At 36.1% G+C, this 15,644-nt stretch overlaps 1 protein-coding gene across 2 annotated transcripts in view; it reads left to right on the forward strand.

The window, feature by feature from the left end:
* The window catches only part of abcb7 (ATP-binding cassette, sub-family B (MDR/TAP), member 7), a 92,402-nt gene extending 78,125 nt beyond the window's left edge, over window positions 1–14,277 (forward strand). The window contains 1 exon segment of one of the 2 annotated variants that reach the window (NM_001423974.1): window positions 13,578–14,277. In NM_001423974.1, coding sequence (NP_001410903.1) covers window positions 13,578–13,793 — 216 coding nt within the window. In that variant the 3' untranslated portion in view covers window positions 13,794–14,277. 2 annotated transcript variants of the gene reach the window in all.
* The last annotated feature ends 1,367 nt before the right edge of the window (window positions 14,278–15,644 follow it).

The raw sequence follows: 15,644 nt of genomic DNA on the forward strand, positions 1-15,644 counted from the left end.
GAACACGAAGGCCCTTAAAAGGTATTAAAAGTATTAATTATATTTTTATATGGTCTTAAATTTTGTTCAAAAACTCCAAAAAAGCATAAATATAGTTATTTTTCTTCTAATATTAACAACGGTGTGCTCGATCCACCCAATTGGTTTTGGGCTGGGGAGCGTCCGGCAAAGCTCCTTCGTCCAGGTGATGTCACACAGGAAGGTGATGTGACGCTCTCCACTCGTAGCAGAACCATAGATCGAAACAGACAGCAAAATGGGAAAATGTAAGTTTGCATACTCCTGGTTTTAGGAAGACGAGATTAAACAGTGGCTGAAGCCTGACATTAAAAAATATTCTGTAGACCTTTTATTATTTCGAGTGTATGAACATGAATGACAAGAAATAATATAGATCGCGCCACCAAACACGTGAAAACGAAAATAACAAGCCTGATTAAAAAAAATGCAAGGTGTTTGTAAAAAATGTAAGAAATAAAAGTAAAAAGTTGTTAAAAAAAAATAAATAGTGGAGTAAAGTACTGATCCCAGAAAAATCTCACCAACCAGAGGTGGCACCAAAAATTTTGCTGTTGAACACCGTAAAACGGGAAGAAGAAGAAATACTCATTGATCCATCATGGATTTACTTTCATCGGCTAGACACCGGCCTCGCAGCTTTGTGAATGTCGGTGCTATCACTTATTAATCCGTGATCTGTAAATGTAGCTTGTGTGGGCGCTACTGCGCTACTTAACTAATAAAATAGCTTCACTACTGCTATTACTGCTAAAAGCTATTTGATTTAGACACGCTACTGAGAAATGTAGTTAAGCTAGTAGCGACGATACTTCCCAACACTGTTAAAAGTAATAAATATATTTACATCCAAAAATATCAGCAAATATAGTTATTTACTTTTTTGTCCATATTGTGCAGGTAGAGTATAAAATTTTATTTCAGTTATAAAGGTCTTTAAGTTTAAAATTTGATTGTAAAAATTGTGCAGCGACCCCTTTTTTTCCAACCTGAAAGAGTTTATTTGCTAAACATAAGTTAATTTGACCAATGCGGGTAAACCAACAATTGCTGGAGTAACTGCTGCTTGAGTATCTTTATTTGTTTTGTCACCCACATTCTTCAAAACATCGTTTTTTTGTTTTGTTTTTGTTTTCAGATTTTGGGACATAATCAGAGTGATGAAATATTGATGAAATTTCTGCTTGAATTTTTCCTTAATGACAAGCAGCAATGTTTTTTGTCTATTAGTTTGCTGTCACTTTATGACCATCACACATCGTCACATATACGTTTTTCTCTAAAGTGTTCACTTAGACATAACCCGCTGTGTTTATAAGTAAATCTAGTGTGGTTTTGACAGTTTTAGCGTGATCAAACATGAAAGATAACCTATTCCTGTAATGAGACTGGGTTTGATGCGCTTTGTAGTGTGTGCTTGCATGTTTCAGTTGTACATGCTTGAGAGAAAAAAAGTGTGTAGCAGCGTGCAAATTAAATGCTTAACCGGCAAGACTTGAAAGCACATCCAACTGACATACTTATGACACTATGAATAGGTGCCGTGTCTCATTAGTGTAACTCGACCACTGGGTTAATTTTTGATGTAAATGTATGTTGCTTATAGTGTAATAAGACAGAGGCGTCAGAGTTACTGCTGATAAAATATTAGTTGTAGACTCAGATTCCACTTTATTAGGTGCACCTTTCCAACTCCTTGTTAACAAATATCTAATCAGCCAATCACATGGCAGCAACTCAATGCATTTAGGCATGTAGACATGGTCAAGGTGATCTCCTGCAGTTCAAACTGAGCATTAGAATGGGGAGGAAAGGTGATTTAAGTCACTTTGGCATGGTTTTTGATGCCAGACGGGCTGGTTTGAGTATTTCAGAAACTGCTGATTTACTAAGATTTTCATGCACAACCATCTCTAGGGTTTACACAGAATGGTTTGAAAAAGAAAATATCCAGTGAATGGCAGTTCTGTCTGCCCAAATGTCTTGTTGATGCCAGAGGTCAGAGGAGAATGGCCAGACTGGTTAAAGCTGATAGAAAGGCAACAATAACTCAAATAACCACTCGTTACAACCGAGGTATGTAGAAGAGCATCTCTGAATGCACAACACATCAAAACTTGAGGCAGATGGGCTATGCCAGCTGAAGATCACACCGGGTGCCACTCCTGTCAGCTTATAACAGAAAACTGAGGCTACAATTCGCAAAAAGGAAGGCTACTTTGCAACATTTGTTAATTTGTAGTTAGGCCTGTCACAATAATCAATATATCGACTTATCGCACAACACATGGACATGACCTCAATCATTTTTGGTGATCCAATATATGATTTCATTCATACATAAAATAATCATTCTGGCAACATCTCTATCCTTATTGAAGGTGTCAGTATGGTTAAGAAACACAGTAAATATAGTATTCACTTGACTATAAATTACTTTGGTATATTTTCATGTGGGTGTATGACAACTGAAAATAGATCTGGTAGCAGATGTCGCAGCCTCTGTTACTTTTTAAAATATTTTGGGATTACATTTTCAGATTCTGAGTCCAGTGCCTAATTATTAAATTGTTAAAATGACTGTAATTCAATTAAATGTTTTTAAGAATAAAATATTATGTGTTATTTGGAAGAGTGCATTTGCTTGTGATGACATTATATTGTCATTCTGTCATTTTACAATAAGTGAGATAAAATAAAAAGGGGACCTTAAAGGGGACCTATGATGAAAATCATATTTTGTAAGCTGTTTGGGCAGAACTGTGTGTAGGTATAGTGTGTCTACAGTCATATTGGACTGATATAAACACAGTGTTTTTTCTTTTTATTTTATTTTTTTTTATATAATTTCCTGACGTTAACATAGGATCTAAATCCCTCTCATTTTGAGGCCCACCACAATGTGACGTAGGAGTGCAGTTTCCAAGCCCATCGAATTGATTGACAGCCGCGTATTAACATGTTTCCGTAGTAATGTGTATAATTATATCAACAAGACAGGGCGTGCGCAAAGCAACTGGGATTAAAAGATCTGTTCAGCTCTCTGTGATCATCAAATGTGATCAAGAATGAGTTTCACAAGTTCAAAACGTTTTTAAAGTAGTGCATGTTTGTAATGAATTACAGCACTTTTACCGTCTCACCACAGCTGCGTACTAGTACAATTATAAAAGAAGATAATTCAATTCCAGATTGTGGATGTTAAATCAGGTTTATTATGTACATACATTTTATGGATGTCTATACAGCAGTTTATTTAATGTGCATTCTGTCTCATTTGCTATGCAAAAACAAACATGTGCACTGTGTGTGTGTGTCTGTCATTGTGTGTGACCAAGCGGCAACCTCCCGCTCTAACTCAGGAAGCCAATACGAAAGTAACTAAAACTGCAATTCATGCGAAATTCCGCTAGTCCTGGCCGCTCCTGGCTCCAAAACAGAGCAAATTTCAATTGAGCCCACTGTTAGAATGGCCAACTTTACAGCAGAAAAAAAGGTGTTTACAGCCTGGTACAAAAAAGATTTTGGTTAATACAGGTAATATTACCCTTCATGACAACTGTGAGGGGGGTGAATTTTTTTATAACTCATCCGTTTCTTTTATATTAAGTTATATTAAGTTTGCATAATTAAGGGAGTGGCCACTTGAGTGACAGCTTGGTCTCGTTGGTCACCGTCACGTCACCTCAGCTGAATCCTGCAGATTAGCCACTGAACTCGGCATATTTATCGTATTTCTGTGTTGTTTTGTGTGGCTTTACACTGTCGACTGCCTTTTGGACTTGTTTCCTACAATTATTAGATGGCATGGCATGCTGAGTGAACTTAATTGTGCTCACAAACCATTCACGTGGCCTCCGTTTCCCATGTGAGTAAAGTTATATACTTATATACCATCTCTATACATGTATTTGTTTTATTTAAGATCATTTATGGTTTATATTTATATTTAGAGCTGTAATGCACTTCTGAATCTGTCAGATTGATTAGCTGTAGGTTCTAGAACAGTCATCTGAAGTGTTGTCATACAGTGTTATGCTGGATTTCATCAATAGTCTTACATTAACTAACACAGACTATATCTGAAGTGTTTGGAAGTAATTCGCGTTTTCCTCCGGTTGAAAAACGTCATGAGAACAATGTTTAGTGGCTCAATGTATTACAGCAGTGTTTTTAAAAGTCTAAACACTTTATTAATATAGTGTACAACCAAGCACAAGTGGTCAGAATACAAACGAGTCACAGGTGATAAAGTATTAAGCGTTCTCCCAAAGTAAAGTGTGTCTGAACCAGGTCTAAGCTAAATGCTAGCAGTTGTCTGTAGCTCCGCTCACTCTCCGCCTCTTTGCCCTTGTTTGGGATCCCGCCGTGGGTGTGATGACGCGTGAACAAAATGGCGACGGTTGGCCGCGCCTACTTGTGGCTTCTTTTGCGCTCTTCAGAAACCTATGGGTGACGTCACGGATACTACGTCCATATATTTTACAGTCTATATGTGTGACTCATCGAAAGGCTTGAATTAAATCCACAACAAATACATTAAATAATCATTGGGAAAGTTCTTACTGTAGTATTTTTCAGAGATCCGCTTCCTTCATGTCTGTCACTGTGCTGTTTATCTGACACAGCCGAGGCTCACTCTGACAGACATGTGGGTGGATGGGGAGAACTAGCATTGAAGGCACAGGCAACAAAAACAGCTAGATTGTGTTCAAAGCAGAAAATTACAAACTTCTGATAGGTATAATAAATAATCTGATGGGTGTTTTGAGCTGAATCTTTACAGACACATTCTGGAGACACGAAAACGGGCAAAATAGGTGCCCTTTAAAATGACAACAATATTGTTATAATTTCGTAATATATTTTGGTGCAGTATATTGTACAAATAATAGATATTGTGACAGGCCTACTTGTAGTTCAACATTTTATTTATTAATGTATTTATTAAATAATACTTTAATTAAACTTCATTTACTGTGGTGCTTTCGTCCACATGCAAACAATTGTTGTGATCAGTGTTGTTTCAAGTGTTCATGAAGTTCACACAGCGGACAAAAGTATTCATGTTATTTGAACTTCTCTTTCTTTAATTCCAATAAAAGAAAGCTCTTGCTGCTCTCACCACCAACATGGCCTTGTACATTGTTCTCCTGATGAGATTCAGTCGGTCAGTAAAAAAGCTTGTTAAATAATGGCTGCATCCTCCAAAGTTGCCCTTGAAATGAGTGGATTTGGGTGAGTTTTTCATTGACATGACATTATCTCTCATGTTTTTTCGGAGCAACATAAGTACATTCCTGCAATGAGTTTGCTGCTTCTGCTTTGTCTAACAGTTTGTGTTCTAGTTTTCAAAATGTCTGTATACCTCACAGTTTACTGGGCAGGAAAGGAACTTGTTATATTTAGTCAGATTTCATAAATTAAGTATTCGAAATAGGATTATATTGCAGTATTCTCCAGAAAACAAAAATAGTCTTACTTGAATTTAAGTCATGCTGGGCCAATAAATTGAATACAGATTTGATCGTGCTGAAAAGTTAATACCACAAGTCACCAGGCTGTTGGCACATACTTTAATTCATCTGTATAATTATTATTAAGCACATGTAACAGCTTAGGACAAAAACAATTAGATCACTCAATATGATACTCAATTTGATTCAGTTAAATGCGTTTTTTATTGCATTAAATATCAGAAACATTGGTTAATTACTTATTACTGAATTACTTGTATTTTTAGACTGCTGGACTGTCTCAGCTTCCAGTTTAAACATGGACTGTTTCAGGCCTTTCTGTCCTGCAGGGTTAAGCTCCATTTCTAATCAATAACAAAATGCAATTTATTTGACAACATCCAATTTTCTGGTGTGGTCGATCAAACTTAACTCTTCAGGATTATAGCGTTCCATGAGTAGGGTTTGAAATCAAAAATTGATTTTTAATTCTGGAACTGAATGCTGCAACACAGACTCATTAGAAATGCGTTCTTCAGCTCACAAAACATATTAAACATAAACATATATTTGATTTCAGTTTCTTGGTAAAATTAATGCTATATGGGGCAGTATGATATGATAACTTTTGTTTCTTTTCACACTAATGGTATTAACAGGACATATTATTGATGAGTAAAGTTTTTTTTTTTTTGGTGCAGGTCTTTGCAAGACAACAAATTAATGCCCCCAAACATCTTAACGGTGTCTCTCATTTTTAAATGTAATACATTTGCATAATCTACAGTGTCTGTCACCACACAGACAACTTTTCTGGCCTAGTCAGGGTGCTCGGTAGCTCATTTTGTACAGGGTTGTACAGGGTTGTACTAGTGTATTTGTTTTCAGAAACATGTAACAAAACATACCTGGAGCAATGTATTTTCACAATGTTTCATAAAATTGTACACTGAGGTACGCATTTCTATTAAGTCTAGACTGGAATGCTTGATTTAAAATTCTAATAAAATGCGAGAAAACTAAAAGGGGTGGTCCACAGTGTCATTTTAAGGCTTGGTTGTGTTCATAAGATGCAAATGTGTGTTCAAAGCAATGTGTGCTGATGCTTCCTTTGTGTAAAAAAAAAAAAAAAAAAAAAAAAAAAAAAAAAAAAAAAAAAATTCACATTATTGTTTCATAGTTTCTTACTTTGATTATATACAGCTACTCAGTTAACATGAAAACAACCATCACATTTCTTAGTTCCTAAGAAATTGGCCAGCTAACATAATGTGCTGTTATTCGTGGATCGGCTCACCCCTACAAGCACACGATTTGTAAACAGTAGCTGTTAGTCATGGGATTTTTAACGACTACAGAGAGTCAGGATCTCGGTAAGGACCAGGACCATCCGAAAGATGGTGCTCACTGAGCAGTATAGAGTCCCCATCACTATACTGGGGCATTAGGACCCACACAGACCGCAGGTTGGGCGCCTCCCATGCTGGCCTCACTGACACCACTTCCGGCAGTAACCTAGCTTTCCCATGTGGTCTCCCATCCAGGTACTGACTGGGCGCAGCCCTGCTTAGCTTCAGTGGACGACCATGTGAGAGTTTCAGAGAGCTAGCTGCCGGCTATCTTTTGCAAGTTTGTTGTTTGAGATGTAGAACTCACGGAAAGCGGCCACATAGATAGAGACACTGCATCACTGGTGAAGATTGTGGGTGTTTACAGCCGTTGACGAACAAATATGAATTTATAGCTAAATAGTTAGCGGTGCCAATCAGTATTTCCCGTTGTTTACATGGTTTCATGTAAATGTTTCTCTGCTAAAACATTACAGCGCCTCGGACTACTCCTCTTTGCTGCACAGGTGCTTAAAGTCTCTGCTTGAAGTCTCCCTTTGCATTGAACTTTGAGGATATTACATTTAGAGATGTTGTTTATGTTTACACAGCAGCATTCCTCATCAACTAAAATTTAAAATATGATATCATGGTAACACTTTACATTAAGGTTCATTAGTTAATGTGTTTACTAACATGAACTAATCATGAACAACACTTGTACAGCATTTATTAATAATAATTGAAAATTTACTAATGCATTAATAACATCCAAACTCATGCTTGTTAACATTAGTTAATGCACCGTGAGTTACCACAAACTCACAATGAACAACAGTATTTTCATCAACTAACGTTAACTAACATAAACAAATACTGTAGTAAATGTATTGTTCATTGTTTGTTCATGTTAGTAAATGCATTAAGTAACAATAACTAATGAACCTTATTGTATAGTGTGACCGATATCATAATGAACCACCCCTTTAATAATGTGACAATTAATGTACATGTAAGCCATAGCTCAAGCCATGTTTCTCACTTTATTTTGCATTTGTTGCTCTTAGCTTTCTGAAAAGAAATCTGCTATATATGACAGATATTTAATTTTACAGACTTCTTGTCATAAATACTGAAGTATCATATAGGAATTGTGCATTTGAATTTCATGGCAGCTTTGTTAATGTAATAATAAAGATGATTTAGTCATGCCACAGATATGTTGTAACTTAAAAAGGTTTAACTAAATAAACTAATTTTAAAAAATGGCCTTTATAATGAGTCATTAGCTACCAAATTTAATATATAATACAATCATAATGAAAGTGCTAAGGCTTACATTTAGATGTTTTGATTCTCTTTCTCTTTTAAGTTCGCTTGGTGCCAGTGTTCAATGCATCAAATGTAGTCTTCCCCTTTTTTGTGCAGTAGAGATAATGCTATTTGATGCATTCTTCAGTTGCTGGCCCAGCGCAGCTCGCTCATGAGCACAAAGAGCAAGCTCACTGTGTCTTCAGCAGCGTAAGACAAGAGGGCTGTGTGCGGGGGCTGGGCCTGGAGATTTTTAGCTCATTAACAGTGGAAATACCTTTTGCCCAGTGCTCAGCGACACCTTTGTTTGTCTCCCATGTGTGGAGACCTTTTCAATCTGGATGCGGGTGGGGGGTGGAGCGTGTGATGCTGCTGCAGTCCAAAAAGAAAAAAAGCATTTTAAATCAACCTCGGGTCCATAGAACACAGGCAAACGCTGTAGTCAAATGCTGTGCTTGCCCAGCAGTATTAAAAATGGGTCATAATTGCGAGCTATCCAAATGAGATATCCGCTAAAAATACTATTCGCGTTTGAGTCTTGCTTGGCAAAAGTGGCATCGTAATTGATGCAAGTGACTAGCGAACAGCCGGGAGACACATCGACTTGTCATTGTGCAAGCTCATTTCATACTCGGCTTTGTTGCTGGCAGTCTTTTAAGAGGCAGTGCTGCATGTGTACACCCACACTGCTGCATCCCTGCTCCGTGTCTCAGCTCTCCTTAGACCTTTCTCAAATATACACACGCTCTCTTTCTGTCAGTGCCCCTCCGTGGCCCTAAATCTCTTGTTTTGCCTGGTTCTTCCAATTTGGATGCAGCTGCACAGTGACTCAGGCAACAGGCACCAGGCATGCTGGTGAATATCAAGGCATCGATAAAAGAAACCCAGCTTAAATGCGGAATAAAACCCTCTGGCCTCCTGAAACAATCCCAAAGCTAAACCTGCATAAACGCTTTGGGTTTTGTTTTTTTGTATGTTCGTTCCTCAGATTGTTGTTGTGTGTCAGTTCTATTCTCAAACAACTCATTCTCCAGTGGGAAAAAAGAGGATGTTAACCCTGCATGCTCTTAACGAGTGTCATTGAACATTAATCTATTGTTCTGGGGTCTAAACATTATACCATAGCCATCTATAATTACTGTGGTTTACCAGGCTTTACTTTTCATTTGCAAAAAAAACAAAACAAAAACAAAGACACAGCTTCATTTATGGCCCGTTTCCACTGAGTGGTACGGTTCGGTTTGGTACGCTTTTATGGCCGTTTCCACTGTCAAAAGGCGTACCGAACCAAACCGTACCGTACCACTTTTTCAGGACCCTTTCGAAAGGGTCCCAAACACAAGAAAGGGTACCAAAAGGCGCAGCTAGACGCGCAGCTGAACGCTATTGGTTTACAGAAGAGATACGTCATTTACTTACAACAAGCCAGAATGTAAACAAAGGACCCGCCATGTTTGAAATACACAGCAAGAGATTACAGAGAAATTATATATTCATATATTATCGTCCTGTTGAACAGCCACACAGCCATGGAGTAGAGCAGAATCTACCCTGTGCCTCACAGTTTTTTTTACGAGCCAGTCTGACGCACGAGCGGTTTCGCTTCTTCTTTGCGCTCGCCGCGCGTCTGTATCTGAAATAACAAACTTCTTGAGCTGATTATAATAACGTGCGCTTGATTATTGACGTGCTTTGGAAACCCGATCCCGTAAGAAAATGACAAACGCAAGAATGACACATTCAGTAAGAAAAGGACAAACGCGAGAGTGGAGCTCAGAAAAAAAAAACGGAGCACGTTATTTCTTCAACAAATGTGAACAAACTGCCTGGTTTTAATTATTATCATCACCTTTTGGACTAATATGAACTGGGAATGATGGAATTACTCTCTAACAGAGGCTACATGACATGTGCTGCTGAAGATTACAGACACAGATGAGAGGTTTTCACTGACTGTAGGCTATACTTTGTGTTGTTTTGGACCTAATTAAGAACAAAATGTCTGTTGTGTGTAGTTTTTCTGTAGTTGGTAACATATTGGAAACTGTAAGGGTCTGTATGTGTTCATATATAATCATTTATTTATTTATTTTATATAACTATACAGACGTTACAGTAGGCTATTTTGCACTGTCATTGATCTGCAGTTATAATCAACTCCTGTTCATAGAAAAGTTAGTAATAAACATTTAAACACAAGTATTTATGTGTGTAAAGCATCTGTTTTGTGAGAAGTGCTTTTAATATGATTTGTTAACGACCTGTGCAGCTTTACTGTAGACATTTCCTCGAGCGAGAATGATGCGACTAAAACTTTCTGTCTTACACCACGCCCACCAAAAGGGTACCCTTTATAGTGGAAACGCTAGCCTGATAAAGGTGACCCGAACCGTTCCGTTCTGTAAAGTCAGTGGAAACGAGCCATGAGTCATGAAATAATAATAGCAAATACAGTTGAAGTCTTATTATTAGCACCCCCCCTTTGTGTATTTTTTCGCCACTTCGCCATTTCGTCACAGAGAGATTTTTTTTCAACACATTTCTAAACATAATAGTTTTAATAACTCATCTCTAATAACTGATTTATTTTTATCTTTGCCATAATGCCAGTACATAATATTTTACTAGATATTTTTCAAGACACTTCTATACAGCTTGAAGTCATATTTATTATACACTTTTTGTGTATTTTTTTTCTTCATGATTAAAATTATAGAGGATAGTAATATTTACACATTGTAACACAAAGCATATGAGCACATCTGAGCCACTGACACAATCCCAGTCCTATTTTTGTACCCCTCCCCTTCCCCTTAGCCCTTAAAACTAGAGTGTGAAGGGGAAGGCTTTAAAATTTACCCCTAAGATATAGGACAGCACTACAGCACCTGCAGATTTCAACAAACTAACTGCTTAACAAATTCACCGACACACAAGAGCACATTCTCTCCATTCGGTCCCATGGGCTAATAAGCATTTTGACAGCCCTGCCCTGCAACATATTACTATAAAAAATGCCATACAATAGTAAGCAGTGTTTTGGCAAAAGTGCTTGGTCCAAGCGAACGTTTCTGCTCTGATTTGGGAAAGCAACACACTTTATTAGGTTACATTTAATAACTACGTTAAGCCATACCTCTATTCCTGCTTTCCAGATCTGAATTTTAAAAACTCATAAAATTATGAATAAATACATGTCACAGTTTGCCCACAAAAATTTTAGTTGCAGACATCAGTGAACTACTTAAACTTTGGAGCCGTGAATCTCATATTTATTACTCTGCGCTCAAGGATACTAAAAAAGGAATGGGATATAAGCATGAAATGGATTCCACACACAGGAATTTAATCAGAGAAACATTAACTCAAATGAGACACAGCATTGAAAGGATGATGCTATATATTTCAAGTAGGGTTGATATGATATAGAAACATGTTTTATTGGTGATTGCAGCTGGAGGGCAGCAGTGTTTATTTGTGCTGTGATTGAAAAATCAATCTGGCCGATTGGCTGATATAATTCATGTAATTACTGTAAACGAGGGACATGCGCAAAACTACTTAAACTAAACATTGTATTATTTATTCAAACAACTTAAACGCAATTTAGTTAAAACTGTGAAGTTTAATTTGATATTTATCTCATATAATTAAATACTGTTGCCTACTAAAGGTTAAAGATTAATATTTTAATTACATTAATAATGGTAAATCATTCATTCATTTTCCTTCGGCTTAGTCCCTGATTATTCGGCGTCACCACAGAAGAATGAACCGCCAACTATTCCAGCATATGTTGGACTTTGGGGGAAACCGAACCTATAACATCAATGTCAAAAATAGTAATTCCATGATGTAAAATACACAGTTTATTGTTGTTTACAGAGCAAAGGGTTGTTTTAATTATAGTATGGATTGTTTCTATATCAAAGTTGTTATTTACTACCATAGAACTGTAACATTTTGTTGCAAAAGCACGCAATGGAGTTGAGTATTTCTCATAGCTATTGTGGTCAACAAAAAAAAAAAAAATTGCTATTATTGATTTTAATGCATTAAAGAGCAGTTTTATGTTGTAATGTTCCAATAGTCTGTTGTTTTAGTCATTGTTGTAACAAACAAATTAAAAAATAAGTATAATAGTAGCCAAGAATTATAGGTAACATTATTTGTATTCCTACTGTCAGTGTTGAAGGAACTGAGCTTAATCTGACAGTTAAATACATAAATTATATATCTTTTTAATTGTATTAAATTACATTATGTTAAATAAAATTGAATTGAAATCGAATCATAATGGTAGTAATGGTAATAAGATCGTTTTAACCAGAATTGCTAGCGGAATTACTTTTTCAGGAATGAGTAATGAGACAAATTATTGCTACCTCTATTACAACACCATTACTGACAATAAAATACGGTGTTACATAATTTATACATAATTTGCAATTGACTTCACTAGCTACGTTTCCATCCACCTGTTTTTATGCGCATTTTTGATATGCACAGAAAAAAGGTTGACGGAAACGCCAAGATACGCATAAATTTAAACAAAAATAAACAAATGCGCTTAACTGAGTAGGATAAACTTTTTATTCGATAAGAAAAGATGTTTATAAACTATGATGGAAACACTTTTACCAAACAAATTCCACTATGCGCATTAAAAAAAGTCATGCGGTTTTGTTATAAGAGATCATGTAATGATAAAAATGTAAATGAATAGTTTATATAAAATGTTTATAGATGTCTCTTGTTTTGATCTATACATAAAGTATTGACTTTATTCTGCAGAAAATGAGCTAGTTTTTGCCAGAATGCCAAAAAAGTCAAACTACTTGCTCTAAAAACAACTGTTAATGACTGTACATAAAAAAATACAATAATATAATGCGAAAATATCAGTTTGCAACATCAAGCATAAAGAGCTGTGTTTAACATCTAAATGGAAGTTATTGAGAGTCTTGAAATAAAGAGATTCCAATGGCTGCGCCCGCTTGTGTGTGTCGAGAATACGGTCATTAGAATAGTGTAGAAAGTTTTGTAATAATAATTCATTACGTTTAATTTCAACATTATAATTCATCCATTTTTTTCAACATTCTGTTCGTAATTTGTTTACAAATAGCAAGTTTTCCAGGCTTTTTCTTTCATATATTATGATGTAATTCAACTACTGAGTCCATTACTATTTTTGAGAATTAACTAGTAAATATAATTACTTTAAGTAATGTGCCCAACACTGATTGGTAGGTGGTTCATATGTATCTTTAATGTATTATCGATATTATAGTACACCGCTAATTCCAAGCAGCTTTGTGTGGAAAAGAGGTATAACTAGCTGAAAATCTGTAAAAGACAACTCCATTACTTCATTCTATGACAGCATGATGTAGATTTCCTTCCTTTCTACCTGTCTTTTCTCATCCAACTCCTCCTCATTCCTCTCATCTGTGTGACTCAGGGGAAGGTGGCAGAGCGTGGAAATCATCAAACTCTTCTGGACACACCGGGCAGCCTGTATGCCAACCTGTGGAATACACAAAACAGCCGAATTCTGAGCAACGGAAGCAAGCCTGAGCCTGTGCCCGAGCGCGTGTCGCAGAAAGAAGAGGAGCGCAAGAAGCTGCAGGAGGAGATCATGAACAGTGTGAAGGGCTGCGGGAACTGCTCGTGCTGAGTCCTGTCCAGACCTGCTTCAGAAACCACCTGCCAGCCTTTCAAACCATCCCGGAGATGTCCACCGCTGGTGAGTGGACTGCTAGAATATTATTGAGAGGGTTATCTTTCCTCTTATGGGACATATACTCGTAGGCCAAAGTGATGCCTTTATCTTCATGTTATCATGGTGTTTTGAACTTGTTTTAAAAAGATGTGTCCGCTTCATCTGGAACTCTTGTAAGCTGTTTTTATTATGGGATTGTATATATTACTAATGCAATATTTTTGATTGAAAGTGCAGAAAGGCACATTGTATAGAGTGCACATATCATCAGATAGAGATTTTGTCTTTTGAAGCTTATTAGGTGTGGACCATTTGGAATTGTGAACACCGGCACCTTTGACGTCTCCAAGTTAACCAACATTAATTTATACCAAATCTAAGTGTGATTGTACATTTAACAACTTGTATTAAATAAATGACTACATCGAGTGTCTGAGAGTATGCGTTTCTTTTAAGTTGTTGTAATCGGTTTAGTCTGTGGAACAAATTGACTGAGAATTTTAGAATTTACATGTTCCAGGCTATGTACAGTACAATATGGCAGTGGAAGTCATTCAAAAGCTGCAAGTCATTCTTTTGATGATATTTATTTAGACCTTGAATCGTACTGAAAATATTTGAAAAATTCTGCACATTCATTCGTGTTTAAGATGAATTAAAGGGCTGGTCCAGTGTGTAATTTTATAGCTTGATTGTGTTTATAAGACGCAAAGTTTCTTGCTGAGTGATTCAAATGGGAGTCGCTTGGATAATTCGGTAAAAATAAATGCATATTATAAAAGACAATGAAAGTGTTTTATCCTTGCATGCATATCAGTATGCTGTTGGAGACCCCTAACATCAAAATATGACCTTTTTTAATGCAAAATATGGACTCTTTAAGTGTATAATAAATAAAGAAAACACCTCTTTATGTTAGCATAATTAATAAGCAGGTTGTCCCACTTACAGGTGCACACTAAAAGAGCCAATAAATAAGTTTGTGTAACAAAAAAATACTATACTGTTTTTGACTATATCATAGTGAAGTACTTTCATTAATCTATAATTTTATATTGAAGTAACTCTGTAGTCGCTTTTGTAACTCAACAAATGTTAATATAAACAGTAGTACCCAAAAACTAGAACTATAGGGTAAATTATACTATAAAACAACCAGTGTTGGTGTAATGCATTAAAATTAACGCAAACAATGTAATAATAGTACATTTCTAAGTAACAAGTAAAGTAACGCATTACTTTAAAAAAAAAAAAGTAATATTTGAGTTATTTTTTTTGAAAATGTAACGCAAGTTACTTTTTTAGTTTAATTAATCAGCTTTTAAAAAATAAATTACTGTATTAAAATTAGTCATAATGAATCAGAATTCTGAGGTTCTGAAAGAGATCAAGTCTCAGCCAGCTAAGGAAAAGTAACTCAAAAGAAAGTTACTTTCGAAAGTAATGCATCACAATACTGAGTTACACCTCAAAAAGTAACCAGTTATGCTACTTAGTTACTTTTTATAGTAAGTAATGCGTTACATTACTTTTGAGTTACTTTTCCTTACCTTTACTGAGGCTTGATCTCTATCAGAACCTGTAGGGGTTTTTTTTAATACTTTTTAAATAGAGGAGCACACTATATAATAGAGGAACACACTCTATAAACTACACCTACTGTTTAAAGCAACGTGTTTGCTACTTGTGTACTTTTTGTTTATTGGTTAAGTAAAATCACTGTCAATTTAGACAATCCCCTTTTTCTTTTTTCAATGCATTCAAAAAATGTAAAACACATTCTTTCATCGAGTGCAGGATTCAAAA

This window comes from Danio rerio, chromosome 14 (assembly GCF_049306965.1).
Source record: "Danio rerio strain Tuebingen ecotype United States chromosome 14, GRCz12tu, whole genome shotgun sequence".
In the NCBI taxonomy this organism is placed as follows: domain Eukaryota; kingdom Metazoa; phylum Chordata; class Actinopteri; order Cypriniformes; family Danionidae; genus Danio; species Danio rerio.